The sequence below is a fragment of the Choloepus didactylus genome, chromosome 19 (assembly GCF_015220235.1).
Source record: "Choloepus didactylus isolate mChoDid1 chromosome 19, mChoDid1.pri, whole genome shotgun sequence".
NCBI lineage: Eukaryota > Metazoa > Chordata > Mammalia > Pilosa > Megalonychidae > Choloepus > Choloepus didactylus.
In genome coordinates this window covers 36,376,755-36,394,614 of record NC_051325.1, presented here as the reverse complement: position 1 = coordinate 36,394,614, position 17,860 = coordinate 36,376,755, and the positions used below count along the sequence as shown (strand labels likewise).

At 56.6% G+C, this 17,860-nt stretch overlaps 1 protein-coding gene across 1 annotated transcript; it reads right to left on the bottom strand.

Moving 5' to 3' along the window:
- Positions 1-604: 604 nt before the first annotated feature.
- On the bottom strand, positions 605-17,860 carry BPIFB2 (BPI fold containing family B member 2). The gene is made up of 17 exons (XM_037812242.1): positions 17,840-17,860; positions 17,125-17,247; positions 14,655-14,788; positions 11,926-12,019; positions 10,190-10,294; positions 9,177-9,323; positions 7,994-8,054; positions 6,411-6,471; positions 4,933-5,024; positions 4,484-4,669; positions 4,227-4,280; positions 3,568-3,738; positions 2,916-2,983; positions 2,691-2,736; positions 1,778-1,841; positions 1,436-1,512; positions 605-800 (listed from the first exon to the last, which is right to left on the bottom strand). The coding sequence occupies exons 3-17, from the start codon at positions 14,758-14,760 to the stop codon at positions 759-761; spliced, it is 1,374 nt and encodes a 457-aa protein (XP_037668170.1). The 5' UTR covers positions 14,761-14,788; positions 17,125-17,247; positions 17,840-17,860; the 3' UTR covers positions 605-758.

The following is a 17,860-nucleotide window of genomic DNA, read 5'->3' as shown; positions in this document are numbered from 1 at the left end:
TGGTGAATGAAAGAGGGAACTGGACGTTTTATATCCGGATTCTAGGAAGACCACGGCCTGGGGTTCTGGCCCCAGCCAGCCCTGGGACTCTGGCACATTCTCTGTTACTGGGCCTCAGTCCCTGCAGCTGTCAAACGGAACTCCAGACCCTGCCTCCCTGGCTCACAGGGCTTCTATGAGGTTCTCGTAACAAATGGGACATGACACTGTAGAGGGGGACAGCATGGGGCCTGGTGTTCGTGGCTCCCAGTTCACCCATGGTGCTCTCCAGGGTCCCCGTGAGCTCCCCATGGACAAGGAGGTGACAGAATCAGCAGGCTTGGTCAACCGAGCGGTGGCAGCATCTTCCTGTCCCAGGCAGCTTTGGTGGCTCCAGGGACAGAGAGGACCCAGGGGCCATGTGCAGGGAATTGGCCTCAGGAACACAAAGAGTTTGCCGGGCCTGGCTGGAAATTGCAGCTCAAGAGAAGATGTTTAATCCAAGAGGTGACAAGTTGGTACAGTCTAGAGGAGCAATCTGCTCCCCACAAAGTAGGGGGCGGGGGGTGGGGCAAAGGAGGAGGGAGGGGAGGGAAAGAGGGACAGAAGCAGGAGGGCAGGGAAGTGAGTGCAGGAACCCAGGCACTCAGAGCCGATTCAGCAGCCCAGCTGGGCCGTCGGGGCTGGCTGGTGACGCCTCAGTTCCCTGAGTGGCTTGAGGTACGAGGGCCCCCTGAGCAGCAAGCTGGCCCACCCCCAGCCCTCCCAGCGGCCCCGCCTCAGCTCTGGTAGAAGAGTCCACCGGACACCACGATGTAGCCCTGAAGGGCAAAGAAAACCATGGACCAGGTCAGGGGCCGCACGAGGACAGGCAGGACTCCCATCAGCCCCAGCCCTGGGGCTGACTGCTCCACCAATCTTGCTGTGTGTCCTGGGGAGCATCCTCTGCCTCTCTGGCCTTGGCTTCCTGCTCTGTCACTTTGGGGTGGTGGCAACATTCACCTCACCAAGCTACCGTGAGGGTAAGTGAGACCTCACAGGGAAAGCCCCCGCCGCGGGCGGGCACTCGGTGTGGCCTCCCCATGTGGTCAGCATCGTGGCTCTTCTGTGACTGGGAGCCTATAGTCATCAAGGATCTTCTTGTCCAAGTCTCCCCAGTAGAGCCAACTCCTCCCCATACATCCCCAGGTGCAGCCTGAATGTGGGGTGGTATTTGGTGAGGACTAAAGGGATGGAGACTCGCCCCAGTGGCTCTTGATGTCCCAACTACTCCATTTCCTTGCAGTGAAGGACCCACAGTGTGTTCTTGGCAGAAGCAGGGGGCACCTCAGGCCTGGCTGACCCCAAGAGGTTTGCACTAGTGGAGGGGAGGGAGAGAGAGGTGACCTCATCTCACCAAGCCCAGCCCCCATCAAGGGTGGAGGAGACCCCTCCGGCCACACCCAAAGGCTCTCACCTCGTAGACAAAGACCTTGGAGGTGACGTAGTGGAGGTTGACCAGGTTGGGGAGAGCAATTCCCACGCCCAGGAGAGCTGCAGAGGGAAAGGGGAAATCATGTTCCGCCCAGGAGCTGGGAACCATTACTCCTAGACCCATTCTACAGAAGGGAAGACTGACGCCTAGAGAGGGGAAGGAACTTGGCCAAGATCATCGAGCTGCTAAACAGCCAAGCGAAGACACCCACACAGGCAGCCCCAGAGGCCGTTCCTCTTCACCCCTGACCCCGGCAGTGGGAGAGGGTCCGGGGGGCGGGGTAGAAGGCAGAGAGGCCACACTGGGACGGAGGGTGGGGCTCACCATTAAGGTGGTCCAGCAGGGGCTTCTCAAACACGGTGCCCATGAGTAGGTGCACTTGATGGGCCTGCAGCCACGGAGCCGGGGAGATGGGGCATTGTCCCACCCGAGCGGAGGCGCCAGGAGAGATGGACAGTTAGGTCACACATGAACACACAGACGGACAGACGGCAGAAGTACAGGTTAATGGGAGAGCAGCTCATCCGTGTCCTGGGTCCAGCAGTCCCCAGCACGCCCCGGGCCTGGATCAGCCTTCTGGGCATCAGGCACCCAGGGAATGCTCTCCTGAGGGGAGGCTGAGTGATGAGCTCCGGCATCAACCGACAGCTGCCCATCGCTGGGTGGCCAGCAGGTGGACTGACTGACAGACTGGCTGACTAACACTCACTTACCCACCGCACAACTGACCTATAGACTGACAGACGCCCGATGCCAAATGACTGACTGTCCTGTTGACGCTGACTGGTGGACAGACGGACTGAAGGATGGATGGACTGGTAGGGCATATTGACTGACAGTTCCACTGACAAACGGATGTGTGGTGGCTGCTGGCCTGGCCCAGTCACAGGGGCCGAAGGAACAGCCGTTGCACCGTCAACCACAGACTTGTCCAGTTGACCAACAGGCTCAGTGACTTGGTGACTTGGCCCAGAGGCTGACTGACCCACTCAGCAACCGCCAGACAGAGTGAGTGACAGGCGGACTGAATGACTGACCCACTGCCGACCTGAGTCGACTGACCGGCTGACCAGCAGACAGCCGGCCTGGGAGCAGAAAGACCGTCAGATGGGTGGGCCAGCCGACCGACCACCACCCCCAAGCCCCCCCAAGAGGAAACCCTGATTATGGCAGCACATAAAGGTGCCCACACATGTTCCCCAGGCTCGAGGCCTGACCCTCCCAGCCCCAGACTCACGTCAATGAAGCCCACGTTGGAGAAGGCCACAGTGAGCTGGACATCTCTGAAAGAGAAGCAGGAGGGTCCAGGACTGTGCCCAGTGCCTCCCCACCCCCCAACTGCCCCCACCATGTCCCAGGTTCTTCTGACAGCCGAAGGCTCGGTTCAGTGGCCCAAGGGAGTTTCAGGCCCATTGTACAGAAGAACACACTGAGGCTGCTGGGTCCAGGAGGCCTCACTCACCCCAGCACGGACGCAGTCCCCTGCAGCTTCACGTTGGACACAGACAGCTGGAGGCTCAGGTTAACTTCCTAGGCATGTGGGAGGCCAGGGTCAGAGGGGATGGAGCCTTGCAGGAGCCTTCAGCCGGCCACCAGCTACCCCAGCCTTCCACACACACCCCACGCATCCAGGCAACGGGGATTTGCTGGGCATCCACTGTGTACCAGACCCTGCTCTGGGCACTGGGGACACAAATGAACCAGACAGAGCCAGTCTCTACCCTTGGGAACCCTCCCCAGGCCAGAGGGATAGGTAAACAATAACCAAAGTCACCAGGCAGGTGCCAAGGCAGAGCTGTAGTGTGCAGAGGGCTGATGGGGGGCCATCTTACTCAGGGTGGTCCAAAGAGGCTGCCCTGAGGCGGTGACATATAAGCTGAGACCCAAAAGATGAGGAGGAGCCGGCCATGCCCAGAGCCAGGGGAAGAGTGTCCTAGGCAGGGGGTGCAGGAGGTGCAAAGCCCTGAGGCTCGAGCATTCTGCCATGTTCAAGGAACAGCAAGGAGAACAGTGTAGCTAGACCAAAGCAAGAGAGGAGCGTGCGGGAGGAAATGAGGTCTCCCACGGAGTTGTCCAGCCCTTCCAGTCAGCTACCTCCAGCCCGGCCCACTGACCACATCCAGGGAGAAAAGGGACTGGAAAGCTGAGTTGGAGGCTGCGACCAGGACCTCCACCAAGGGCTGCAGCCGCAGCGTGGCGTTGTTGGTGTGGAGCGTGGCCACAGGGGTGGCACCCAGCCGCACCTTGAGCACCACAGGCATGGGCTCAGGGAACTGTCTGGCCACCTGTGGAAGCAGAGGGGGAGAGAGAGGAGGGTCCACTGGGGCACAAATGACTCCATTTGGTCACTCGTCAAATGCTGATCAAACCAAGTCAATGTTGTGCCGTCTGTGACTGGGCCACAGAAGTGGGTCCAGCCCAGGCCCCATCTTCAGGGATGCCGAGAGCAGCTCAGGGGCCATGGGAGCTTGGAGGAGGCCCCTGGACCAGACTTGGGGCCTGATCTTCCCAGGGTCTTGGAGATGGTTAAGAGAAAGGAGAGAGAGAAGGCACTCTAGGCAGAGGACACTTGGGCAAAGGCCCAAAGGGGGGAGAATAGCATGCTGTCTGGGCAGATGGAGGGCATCCCTGAGATGGAGGAGGAGCAGATTTGAAGGGCAGATGCTGAACCCCACTTGGGACAGACATGAGCCTGTGGAGAGCCCACAGCCCCAGAGACACCCTCCCCCAACACTATGTCTCAGTCCCTGGCATGATCAGAAATGTCACCAACCTCGGGGATGAGCTGGCCCAGCACGGAGGTGTTCAGTGGGTTGGACTCCGAATTCTGTAATGCCCCCACCCCATGACAGGTGTTAGGATGGCTGCACCCTTAGCCCTCCCCACAACCTCCATTTAACCCTCCAGCAGCCACCCCATGGCCCCAAAGCCCTGGCTGCCCCGGCCCAATCTTCCCCCGTGGGGTCTCCCCAGGCCGGGTCACAGTGCTCTCCTGCTCCACGTGCCCCTAGTAGCAGGTCCGGCTCTCACCAGCTGCCCTGTGATGTCCAGGTTGAGGGTCCCGGCCTTCTGCAGCAGTAGGAAGGCAGAGTCAAACAGGTCCTGGGAGAAGCCCACGGTGACCACGGCACCCTCAGTGCCCACATGCCGCGGCAACACGAAGGCGGTAGCGTTTACAGGCAGGATGATGGGTTTGCCCAGGAGGAAGAGGACAGCCTACGGGGGGTAGCAAGAGGGAGGAGAGGAGCAGGGTCTCAGCAGAGAGGTGGCTCCATGCCAGAACCGGGCTCCTGGACGCCTCCCCCAAAGAGGCCCCATGTTGTCTGGCCTTACACTCCCACCTACGTTCCAGGCTCCCACCCGGAACGCCATTCTAGCGCCCCTACTCTTAACTCCCCTGCTCCTTCAGGAATCTTCTGGGACACCAAGGATTCCAGAGGCAGCAGGGCCCAGCTGCAGGCTGACAAGGAGGCACTTACGTTGATGTCCAGGGAAATGGAGTCATCAGTGATGTGGGGCCTATCGGTCATGGAGTAGCGAATCTGGGACTCAGGACCAACAGGGTTGAGGCCTAAGTGAACCCAGGATGAAGAAGGAAAGATGGCAGGGCTAGCATTATCCACCAGTGCCTCACCTACCCAGAAAACTCAACTCTGACCACCTCGATCAGCCAGAACCCACCAAGAAACAAAAGAGGCACAAAAAAGCCCTCTGCGTCAGCAAATTTAGGTTCCAAAAGGCACACGCCCAAAACGCAGCCACTCACAACTGTGTGCCTCTTAGTTTAGGCACAGTTCTAACAGGCTCAGTGTCTGCTCTCCCAATCAGGAAAAGACGAGAGGCCCCAAATTAGAAGGAAGAAGGCTCAAAAACCCTCTTCCAAAGACCAGGAGGGACCCCAGAAAAATTTGAAGGGAGTGCCCACTTACTGAGGTCCTTACATGTGATCAACATTGTCTTTTCAATTTTCACCACGATCCCGGGGTATTATCAGCCCAATTTTACACATGCGTGCACACACACACACACACTCACACACACACATGCACACACAGAGTTTAGTGAGGTTCAGTGTCGGTCAGGGTTGTCTCTCCAGGTCAGTGCGACTCCAAAGCCAAGTTCTCTCCACTAATCGCACCACCTCTGGCAGGGGTCTGCAAAGCACACGCCCCTGAGGCCATGGAGGGCTGGGGCACAGAAGCCCCACTCCCCTGCAGCCTCTGGACTTGATGTAGCAAAGCCTCAAACCACCTCTCACCTTCTGTACTTATTTCATATTTTTCCTTAATCAAATTCCTTTTTCTTAAATTAATTACAAAAGAAAACTTTCTTTCACTATCAAGGATCAGAACTCAACACTAATGTTTGTGAACTCCCCAGTCAGATGGGGTGATTGTGTATTGTGTCTAATATTGCACAGAAATAAATGCAGTAAGTTCAAAGAGGCTCATCCATGTGTCCCACAGGACATCTCATGTGACAGCCGCAGCCCAAGCCCCAGCCCTGAAGTAGCAGCCCAGGCCAAGCTGCGTCTAAGGAACCTGCCCCCATCACACCAGCTTATCTCCCTAGGATTGTGCAAAATGAATCCCCAGGGTTCCACTGAGACAACTACAGTCCCTCCCAACTGTGAGAATCTGGTTTCTAAAACCCCATGGTTCTGATTATATGAATGATTCTAGATGCTAAGATTCAATGGTGGGAAGATTCTCCATTGTTGGAGGGATGAAGTCTTCAAGACTCGTAATTCAAAGATTTTGTTTTGTTTTTCATGTATGCAGATTCTAGGATCAAAGACTCGAATATTCTAGAACTGGAGATTCCCAAATTCCATGACTCATTGCAAAGTTTAGGGGCCCTCAAATCAGGTATTCTATGACGCCCTCCCAGAGCCAGACCCTGGTGCAGAGGGGAGGCTCAGAGGCCCTCCCCGCCCCCTTGGGCTCCCAGGTCTTACCAATTAAAGTGCCCAGGTGGACGTTGAGGCCCTGCACCAGGTTGGAGATGCTCAGGCACAGCTGTGGCAGAACAGAGAGAAGGAGGCTGGGGTCAGGGTGGCCCTCAGGGCTGCAGGGGTCTGGGGCCCTGTCTGGAAGTCTCCCCCTGCCCACACACCCTGGCCTGGAACCCCTTCCTTCCTCCAAACACTTAGTGGGCATCTCCCAGCAGCTCCTCGGGACACAGCCCAAGACTGGAGGGGGCAGAACGAGCCCACAGCATCAAAGGAAGAACAGGGGCTCTGGGAGCACAGAGAGGCAGCCACACGTGTGGGCAGAGGGACCGAGGCAGGGGTCTGCATCGGGGCCAGGAAGGCTGCCTGGAGAGAGGTTGGTACCTGTGGTGGGAGTGGGCAGTGGTCAGCAAGGCCAATCAGGCCAGGCCAGGGAGACTGGAGGTTCTGCGGGGCACGTGGGCAGCTGAGAAGAGGACTGCATGTCAGTGTGGGTAGTGTGGTGGGAGAAGGGGGCAGAGAAGAGCCTAGAAGGCTGGGGGGAGGGGAATGGGGGGTGGGCAGTAGGCGTCACAGCCTGGTCCAGGCAAGGCTGATAAGCCCAGGCCGGGAGAGGCCAAGAGGCAGAGGAGGGGGCCAGGATCCCCTTCCTGCAGAGCCAGCCTGCAGAACCTTGGCTGCCGGTAGAGGCTGGCTGTGAGGGGAGCAGGGAGGGGGTGAGACCAGGCCAACAGGCTGGGCCAGGGACCCTCGGGCAGTCTGCAGACTCTCAAGACAGGCTGTGCCCACCTCCACCCCACCCCAGAGTGTTAGTTCCTCGTCTGCGGAGCAGGAATGCTGAGGCCACCTCCAGGGGGTGGGATGGCCACAGCAGGTCGATTTGGCCTCTGCTCCTGCCCTTTAAAGGGAGGTGGGGGCAGGGTGGGCAGGGGCAGGGAGGGAGAACCAGGTGCCCCTGGGCACTGGGACCCTGGCCTCTGGGGCACTGTATTTCCTCAAGTCAGCCACAACGCAGGTGATGACAACAGTTACTACTGTAATTATAATAGCAACACTCACACTGCCAAATGCTGTTCCAAACTCTTCCCAAACACTAATGCATTTAGTCCCCACAGCAACCCCACGAGGGAAGTACTTTTACCCTTTGCATTAGAAGCACAGAGAAGTTAAGTGACTTGGCTAAGTGCACAGCCAGAAGTAGGGGAGTCAGGATTTGAACTCAGGCCACACGGCCAGCTCCAGTGCCCAGGCCCTTGTCCCCTCTCATTTTGTCTCCTTTTCACAAACTGCAGGGTCCCTGAAAGCACTGGCCTCCTCCCCCAGTCTGGCCTGGAATGGGGCTGTCCAGGAGGATGAACCTCTCTCCCTTCCAATCCCACCAACTCCGTCCTTGTCTGGGTCCCCCCATCCCTCCCCTGGACCACTGCACCAGCCCCTTCCCTGCCTCGCTGAGGGGACTGGGGGAGGATCACAAAGGGCCTGCCCTTGAAAAACTTCCCATCCACCGCCCCCATGCCTGCACGGCCATCGTTCATTCACCGCGTCTTCTGGGCTAAGCTAAACCTGAGAGCATCTGTCGAGTCCTTTACCTTGTTCCTCAGCACAGCTTTAATGTGCTCCTGCAACAGGGCCAGCAGCGCAGCGGAGGAGCTAAGGGAGAGACAGCAGCGGTTCCTGAGTACGCGGGTCAGACACATCAGGTCCCCACTCAGCAAAGACGCAAGCCCGGGAGAGAAGTCTCTGCCCTCACCAGGAGGCCGGTGATTCCCACTGGATGCCCTATCGTGTGCCGGACACAGGGTCGGCATCATAACTGTCCCCAGGGAAAGATGAGGAAACCAAGTCTCAAAGAAGGGGTCAAGGGTCCCCAGGTTTGGAAGTGGCCAAGAGCATGGTAAGTGAGGCCAGGCTTCGGGGTGGGGGCAGAGGGGACGCTGCAAAGGCCAGACCCAGCCCCGTCCTCGGCCAGCTGGCCCGTGGCCACTCTGAGGGGGGCGGGGTGGGATCCGCGGGGTCTGTTTCCTGCTTGGGCCCCAGCTCTCTGTGATGTATCTACTAAAGTGCCTTGCCTGCTCTGGGCCTCGGTTTCCCCTCTGAAGGAGAGGAGATTGAGCTGAGTCAGCATTTCTCAACTGAGTCAGCATTTCTCAACAGCAGGCCATAGGAACCTCCGGAACTTCGATTTGCTGAAATGCTGATTCAAGCCGCAGCCCAGACTCACTGAATCAACTGTCAGGGGAAGGGGCTGGGTGACATGGGTGTTTTCAAAGGCATCGATAAGCTGGGAGTAGCACCAGACCCCTGCCCCCCAAGGAGGACCACGAGGGCTCGTGAATTATACACGGTGATCACCGAGCACAAGCTTGAATGGATGGACGCACGAACACCCTTCTGGGGAGAAAACGTTCAGTGTGTGCAAACAGTGCTTCCTTTATGCCTCCAAAATGCTCAACAACCTCACATCTCTGCTGGGAGTGGTCAGCCCTCTGAGGTCTCTAACAGCCAATCCACCACCGAAATACCTCCGTGAGCAGAGTAATGTTAATGGCTGGTGTGTGTGGTCCACGTGGAGAGAATGAGGCTCAGCCACTCACTCGCTGTGTGACCCCAGGCAAGCCCCTCCCCCTCTCTGAGCCTCAATGTCCTCAACTATAAGCCAGGCATGGGGGTCTCTTAGGCCTGTTGTGGAGACTGGACGAAGTCTTGAGCGAGAGCTGCAGCCTTAGCATCTGGGGTTCCAGGAATCAGCAGCAGCCCTCACCAGGCACCCACCTGTTGCCACCATCCAACGTGCTGGTGTTGCCGAAGAATGAGTTGCAGGAAGAGATGCTGACCACGGGGGTCCCAATGGAGCCCTGGGCCACGCGGGCGTCAGCCAGCAGCACCACGGGCAGCATCAGCCCCAGGGGCTCGGGGTCCCTGCAGGGAAGCCAGTTCTGAGCCCGAGGCACTGCCCAGCTGGGTCCACTGGCTGACACAGGCAACCCCCTGGCTGGGCCTGCCCCCCGCTTGACACAACCAGGTCTCCCACTCAGCAAAGGACTGTCCGACCTGGGGCAGGCCTGGCCTCCCCATCCCAGTCCCCACCCAGGGTCACAGAGACTGTGGCAGAGGAGTAGGAACTCTGCCCACCCCCCAACCCTCTCACCATGAGACCCCAGGCCAGTCAGTCCCCTCTCTGGGCCTCAGTTTCCTCTTCTATAAAATGGGCATAAGATCGGTGGCACTTATCTCACAGGGCTATGCCAAGTTTTTTATGACACGATCACATGAAGGATCCAGCTCAGAGCCCAGCCCACAGTGAGCACCCACAAGATGACAGTGTCAGGGCAGCAGAGCTAAAAGATCCCCGAATGTCCCGCTCAGAATTTGAAGATTAAATGCAGTAACATCTAAAGTGTCTGATGCAGAGAAATGATTCTGATAGCTGCGTTTACGGAACACCTGCTGTAAGCCTTGCGCTGTGAAAGGGGGACAGAAATTATAATTACAGGAACGAATCCATTCACTGCATCCCTCACAGCCACTCTGCAAGGTGGCATCCATTTTACAGATGGGGAAGCTGAGGCTTGGAGCAGTGGAAGGACTCTGCCTGGTAGCCCTGCTGGGGAGCAGGGTCAGGTTCTCTGAGACTCTCTCACTCCTCGCTCCCCTCCAGGAGAACTGGACAGGGCATCAGAGGCCCAGTGCAGGTCCTGGAGGAGCTGCTGAACCCCCTCCCCTCACTCTGCCCCTTGGGGTGTCCCTGAAACTCCTCCCTGCCCCAAACAAGGAGACCTACTTACCAGAAGACCTTGAAAGTAAAATTGGCTGCTGCCAGCAAGTGCACCCCGAAACCGGCAATGAAGTCCAGGTGGAAGTGGGGCACGTGGACATTCAGAATCTGAATCCTGCAGGCGGGAATCGAGGTTACAGGGTGGGCCCCCCTTAAGCCATGGAATCAGCTCTGGGGTGGAAGCCCTGGGCCTCAGGTCCACATGGTTGACGTTATAAAGAAAGATTCCCTGTCAATTAGACCCATGGGATGAGAGAGGGGTGGACAGCCAGATGGGGAGGGAAAGACGCTGAGGGCTGTCCCAGCCTCGGGCAGGACTCGGATGAGATGCTGCTCAGGTCTTAGGGTGGGAATATTTTAGTTCCTGATCCACTAAGGAGTCTGGAAAGCTGGGGAGGTGGGAAAGAAAGGCTTTAAGGTCCATAGAGGGAGAAATCCCCTCACAGCATCACATCTACAGCTTTGGCTTGTAGCCCTCCAGCAATGGGGAACTCACTCCCTTTAAAACTGCCTATTCTGAATGCTAAGCATTCTCCAGCTGATCTACTTTCTTTTATCCCAAATGAAAGCCGCTTTTTTTTGCATAATTGTTGAGGGGAAAAAAATTCAGACATTACAAAACGGTATGTTTTAAAGCATCCAAACCCTGCCCTCAAACAGAACTGTTGGTACTTGGGTATACATTTTCCATGACTCTCCTCAGGGCTCGGGATGACTTAAAACCTGCTTCTTTTCACTTGAAAACAATCCTGGATGTGATCCCCCACCTGCAAACAGGTACCCTCGGCGCTGTTTGCACACAGCCACGTGATGTCCATGGTGTGGCCAGACCACGGTCATTTAGGAGCCCTCTGTGGCTGGGAGTTCATGCCGTTCCCAGCCCCCACCCTCAGGAAACATGCCATGAGCAGCACCCAGCCCTGCCTAAGGGGTCTCAAACTGAGGCCCCCAGGCCAGCTACAGCTCCTGGACATGTTTTTTTGACCCACCCAGGGTTTTAAATGTTTTCTGTTTTTTGTTTTCTTTTAATACAATTGTATTGAGATATATTCATATGCCATAAATTAAATGTTTTTTTAATTACATGCCATAGTTCAACATTTGATAGATTTCCCATTTAACAATATATATGCGTGCCTGGCTTCTCCTGGAAACTGAGGCATTTGGCCAAGGTGAACCTGCATTCCCACATGGGGATAATCCGCCCAACCCCTGGAGGCATGAGAGTTGGAGATGTCCCCACCTCCTTATCCCTTTGAGTCTGTGCAGTACAAGGGGATGGGATGGGGGGGGGGGGGGTAAAATCAGGCTCAGACCTGGTGTCTGACTTCAGCCTTTAACTCTTGGAGGAAGCAGTTGAGACTCCTGCCAGCCCTGGGGGCCCAGAAGTCACAGTCTTGGCCCCTGGGGAAAGAAGTCCACTAATTCACAGGCTCCAGGCCCCCAGGTCTCCACCTAGTTCCCCATCCCCTGAATTCTCATGACCACTCACCTGGTGGGTGGAAGCATCTAACATGGTAGAGGAAACCCTCACCTAAATAGTAGGGGGAGCATGTACCTAGCAGTCAGTAGTACTCACCTGATGGGCTGTGGCATTTTGCCTAGTGGGTGGGAGCACTCATCTTGATGGGGGAGCACTAGACCTAGCAGGAGGGAGTACTCACCTGCAGGGCTGGAACATTTCAGCTAGTGGGGAGGAGCACTCACCTGGCAGAAGCACTTTACCTGGAGGGCAGGAGCACTCACCTGGTGGGTTGAAGCATCTCTCCACTCTGGCTCAGGAAGTGCGGGACAGTGACCCGCAGGGCCCACTGGAGAGGGGCTTTTCCGATTTCAGACACTGTGGGCCCAGGGTAGGGTACGGTCAGGCTGTCCTCGGGAGCCTCGTGCAAGACCACACCCCTGCCACCTGCCCCGCGCCTTGGGTGGAAGGGGACTCAGAGACTGGAAGGGGCTTGCACATGGGCACCCAGGGAAGGTGAACTGGCACCCTACACGCCTGCCTCAGGTGCACCACTCACCCCAGGCCCTCTGCAAGGCAAGCCCTTCCTGCCTCTCATAATCCTGCTTGTCAGCAATAACAGAATGCTCTGCCCTTTGGTGAGGTGCCAGTCAGATGCCTCCTCCGCCAGCGAGCCTTCTCTGGGTCCCCAAGCACAAGGAGCATTTCTCAGTCATCCCGGGTTAGCTGTGGAGGTGCTCTCTTGCAGTGCTCAGATTCTGGGTGCAAATCCCAACTCTGCTGCTCACTAACAATGCAGCTGCTTTGTGCCTCAATTTCCCCATCGTCTGGGGTTGAATCGTGTCCTCTAAGATCTGTTCAAGTCCTGACCCCTGCTACCTTGCAGATGTAACTGAGGTCAGATGAGGTCAGCACGGATTAGGCTGAGCCCCAAATCCAATGACTGGTGTCCTTACAAGAAGAGGGAAATTTAGACAGAGGCACAGACACACACAAAGGGAAGACAGACTTGCAAAAACAGAGGCAGAAACTGGAGGGAAGCAGCCACAAGCCAAGACCAACCGGCCACCACCAGAGGCCAGGAGGGGGCCAGGAGAGGTTCCCCCCTCGAGCCTGCAGAGGGAGCACGGCCCTGTCCACGCTGACATTGGACCTACAGCTCCTGTGCTGTGAGACGACAAACGTCTGCTCTTTTAAGCTGCCCAGTGTGTGACACTCTGTGAAGGCAGCCCTAGGAAACGAACACAGTTCTTTATAAATGTGCAGTGATTATAATGATACTTGTCACATGGGTTCATTGTAAAGACTTTGTGCCCAATAAATTTTAGCTATTGTTGCTACTTATTTTTGTGCTAATAAGGGCCATTGCTTATAAAATGCTTCCTTTGTGCCAGGTGCTTTACTTTTCCTGACAGCGCTTCTTCCGCGTGGGTACTATTATCACAGCCAGGTGAAGAAACTTGGCAAGGGGCAGTCAGGTCTGCACCTGGCTCCAAAGTCGCTGGACTTTCTCACTCACCTGGGCTCTGGGTGCAGGGGAGCTGCTGATTGAATATGAGTTGAATTAAAATGAGATGTAATGGTTCCGGGAAGGGAGTCAAGAGGCCTGAAGTCTACCTGGACTCCCTGTGGGATCTTGAGAAGTTCTGGCACCTCTTTATGCCTCAGTTTCCCCTGATGTCACACATAATGATGCCCCTCTCTGTCCTGACCGTCTGAGGCTGGGCTGAGTCACACCCAAGCCTCCGGACTCCCTCTACAGTGCTCCCCTGAGCCAGAGCCTGAACTCTGGGGCTTGGGGAGGGGTGGGGAGGATACGATAAGAAGCCACCCAGCCCACCTTTGGAAGTGGTGTGTATGGTGGGGGCTTCCCGCCAGATTTCTGCCAAAAACAAGCACAGGAAGGCTGCCAGGGCAGGACAGAGGAGGCCCACACAGACTGGGCAGCAGGCAGGCTGGCAGCAGGTGGAGGGCACCTGGGCTCCTTGGGCCGGTCATGCTCTGGCACAGATCACTGACCCCTGTCATCACCTGCTCATCCACCCGGATCCAAGGTCCCGGAAGGCTGTGTGTGCCCTAGGAGGGGACCCTGCTGCTCCCTGAATCACGGCTTCATTGCTTCGTGGCCTGAGCCATCAGAGTCCTTTCGACTGTCTGACCTGAACCCCTCACACTGTGGTCTGAGATTGACCTGGCCTTGGGGAAACAGCTACTGGTTTCCCATCCTGACTCAGCTTCACTGGGAGTCCCTGGGAGCTTCCCTGAGGGAATCTGGGGGTGGGTAAAGAGCTCTGTGCTGGGGCCTTGGGCCTTGGCCATCTCTGTCCCTCCCTGGGCCTATGTTCCTCACTGTGCCTTCCCCAAGGGATGGTGCAGGACTTGGAAGGATCTAGCAGAGCTGTAGGACAAAGGCCTCCTCCCCCAGGAGGGGCTCAGTGGGGATCTAACTTCAGAGTGCTCCTGCAGTGCTGTGGACATGCCTCTCTCCCAGCACACATGTGCACGTGTGCACACAGCCACAGACACACATAGCAGGCACCCATACACTCCTCCTGCACTCTACCAACCCTTCTCAAACACCTGAGCAGGACAGGGATGCACATGTGCATCCAGATGCACGGTCACACCTGTCTACACACCCAGGCATGCACCCATGGGCACTTGCACACCAGCCCATGGCTAAACCCCTGTGCACACAGATACAGCTCTATGGATTTTCAAATTCATGGGAGATATGCCAAGCAAGTAGCCAACTTCTGCCCACACCACTAAGACACATGAGCATTTAGGACATTTGACACATACCCCATCTATTCATTCATTTCACAAATATTTGTCAAGCAGAACTGGGTGTCAGGCACCATCTGGGTGCCTGAGACAGCCATGGATGAGAGAAAAATCCCAGCACTCAGGAGGCTTTTGAGCTCACAGATACACAGGCATACTTACAACTGCACACGCACTCTCCTGCACAGACACACGCAGGACAGAGGCCTGGTGGCTCATCTCTTACCGTAGCGCAGTGCTGCCTTGTCAAGTCTGACCACAGTGCCCGGCATGGAGGCGCCAACTGTGGGCAGCAGCAGCAGCAACAAGCCCAGCCCACATGCCCGAGCCATGGCTGCTCTGGAAGCTGCCCCCCAAGATCTGTGGGCAAGGGTGGAGGTAAACATCAGGGAGCCTATCCAGGACAGCCTACCCTGCTCGAGAGCCGCCACCCCCACCGGCCTAGCAGCTCCAGCCCTACCCCAGGCCCCTGCACATCAGCGTTTGCATCCGGGCATTAGGAAAAAGCATCCTCCCCTGCCTGCTTCATCAGCAACCCTGGAGGAATCAGGTCTGGAAACAGCCCCCAAGACCCAGAGAAAAAATGGTCTTGCCTAAAGCCACACAGCAAACTGGGGCCAATGCAGGATCCAAGCTATGTCAGAGGAGGACTCGAGACTTCCAGATGGGGAAACCGAGGGCAGCTTCCTGTCTCAAGGAGAGACCCCAGGCCCTGCACCCTGAGGCCCAGGGCCGTGTCACCCAATGCAGAAGCCCAGCCCAGTGTGACAACCCAGCCTGGTGTCCAGCTGTCTAACCCAGCAGGGGAGGACCCAGTGTGATTCCTGTCCCCATCTCTACCTATGCCAGGTGAAGAATGTCCCAGAAAGTAAGTACCCCTGAACCCGACCAGCCTAATGGGCAGGTCTCTTGTGTCCACCTTGGGGAGAGGGAGCCAGGCAGGAATGGGGGCCCACTGCTCGGACAGGCTAACTGAGGCCCAGAGAGCAGGCACTTGCCCAAAGTCCCACAGCACGACACAGCAGAGGTGGGGTGGGCCCTTCTGCAGGAGGTAGGGTCCTCAGTGAATGGATGGAGAAGCTGAGGCTCCTTCCTCGGAAGGTGACTGCCCCATCCCCAGTCCTACCTCAGGTGATTCCCGAGGCAGGTATCGCCTGCCAGCTAAGCCATCCTCGGCCCCAGGCAGGCATGGAGCTGCTTTATGAAGCTGCCCAGTGTGCAGGGCCCCCTGGGAAGGGACTTGGGTGGGGCAGGTTTGTTTGTGGTTGCAAGTGTTTTCCCTGCAAATATGGCCTTTGCCAAAATGCCTCATCCCACACGTGTGGTGGGGCTGCCACGTAGCCAGGCCCAGCTGCCAACTGCTGCAGGACCCAAGGGCCAGGAGATCCCTGGAAGGAGGGCTGCTCCCAGAAGGGTCCCTCATTCCCCCAGCCAAGCCCAGCCAAAGACCCAGAAGGAAGAGGGCACCCAAAGGCAGGGGGATGGCTGCAATGACCTTCGGGCCTGGTGCCTCAAAGCTCTTCCAGAAACATGACAGTGTTAGGAGGGGCAGGAGGCTAGCCAACCCGTCACTGACTAAGCCCTGACCCTTGTCATAGACTTGGCTTTGGTCCTGATTATAGACTGAGCCCTCATCCTGGGCACACACTGATCCCTGATCCTGGACACCCACTGAGTCCTGACCCCTGTCATAGGTTGAGCCCTGAACTGGGTCATACGCTGAGCCCTAACCCTGGACACAGACTGAGCCCTCACATAATGGGGAATAGGCAGGAAAATGTAGATGACCAGGGCAGCCAGGCCCTGCTGCTTAACACCTAGGCCTTCCTCCAAATGCACATCCCACTCGCGATGGATTTAGCCCATCATTTCTCTCCACATGACAGACTCCATACTCCACGTTGGTTTTATGAAGCCCGAGGAACTGGGTGTGCATGTGAAGTGGTTCACACATACATGTGTTTGTGTGTGAGGGAATGTGTGTGTTTATATGCATGTGTGTGGTTGTGTGTGTGCAATCATGTACATGTGTGTATTAGGTCCTAATTATCGGCACCAGAGGAAAATGTGTTTGTGTGTGAGTGCATGAAGTGGGCATGCTGACACTGTGGTATATGGTGTTACCTGCCTGTTCACACATACCTACATGAGCGCAGATGTGGGGGCTTTTGTGCCCATATATGTATACGTGGGCTTGATGTACTTGTGGACCTGTGTGTGTATGGTACGTGTGTGTTTATGTATGTGTGTATGGCGGATGGTTTCCTGGGTAGTGGGGCGTGAGTGTGTGTGTGAATGTATATGTGTGCACAGGAAGTGATAATTGTGGGGACTATCTGTCCGTGCCTCTGCATGACTCACCTGGGGCACAACACAAGGGGTCTAGGGCCTACCCCTGCTTCAGAGCCCTCCATGGCTCCCAGTGGCTCCTGATGATTCACATCAGCCCAAATACCAGTCCCAGAGCCCAGGCCCACTTGGCACTGGGTCCCCATCAATGCCCACAGAGCTGACATGGATCACAGACACTGTCAAACCCTACCCTGAGAGGCCAGAGCTCACCTGGACTAGCCCTACCTCCCCCACCCAACAGGCATAAAGGAATGAGAAGGGCCAGCTGCCGGCTCCCTCCCCATCCTACCCCTGGCCTCAGTTTATCCATCTGTGCCTAAGACCAGGCTCTCCTGTCCCCTCACCATGGCTGAGGCAAACAGCAGACTTGGTGGAGAGAGATGCAAATATTGACCAAGGACACTCTTGGTATTTGTGCTCAGCACGAACACTTCCTCTTCCTCGATGCTGCCAGCCCGGGGGGACATCTGGGTGACAGCCAAGGACACAGAGCAGGTGAGATTCTCACAGGCCCTCCCCAGAGCCCAGAGCCCAGCAGCCTCCCTGCGGCAGTGGCAAGCACCATCTGGGGAGTACTTGCCATGTGCAACATGCACCACCAACCACTTCACCCCCATGCCCCACGATGGGACCTAGCTCTGCTCACAACCAAAACAGTAACAGTGGCAGCATTTCAGGGCTGCGCCTCCACCAACTACAACATTCTATGGGGCATGCATTAGTTCCCTATTGCTGCTGCAACAAACTACCACAAACTCAGGGCTTACAATAACACACAGTTATTATCGCACAGTTCTGGAGGTCAGAAGTCTGACATGGCCCCACTGGGCTAACCTCAAGCTGTCGGTGGGGCTGTGTCCTTCCTAGAGGCTCTGGGGGATAATCTTCCTTGCCTTTTCCGGAGCCAAGACATTGCTGCTTTCCTTGGCCCATAGCCTCCATTCCCCCATCTTCTAAGCCAGCAGCATTAGGCTGAGTGCGTCCCACACTGTCTCTGACTCTCTCTCTCCTGCCTCCCTCTTCCACTTGTAAGGACCCTCGGGATTACCTGGGGCTCACCTGAATAATCCAGGATACTCT

Bases quoted from the DNA above. Each gene is read 5' to 3' on its own strand.
- BPIFB2 (XM_037812242.1), bottom strand. From the start codon at position 14,760: ATGGCTCGGGCATGTGGGCTGGGCTTGTTGCTGCTGCTGCTGCCCACA. The intron at 2,984-3,567 runs GTCAGTGGGCCG...CCACATGCCTAG, and splicing joins CCCTTTTCTCCCTGGATGTG to GAAGTTAACCTGAGCCTCCA. The intron at 801-1,435 runs GTGAGAGCCTTT...TTTGCCCTTCAG, and splicing joins CCAAGGTCTTTGTCTACGAG to GGCTACATCGTGGTGTCCGG.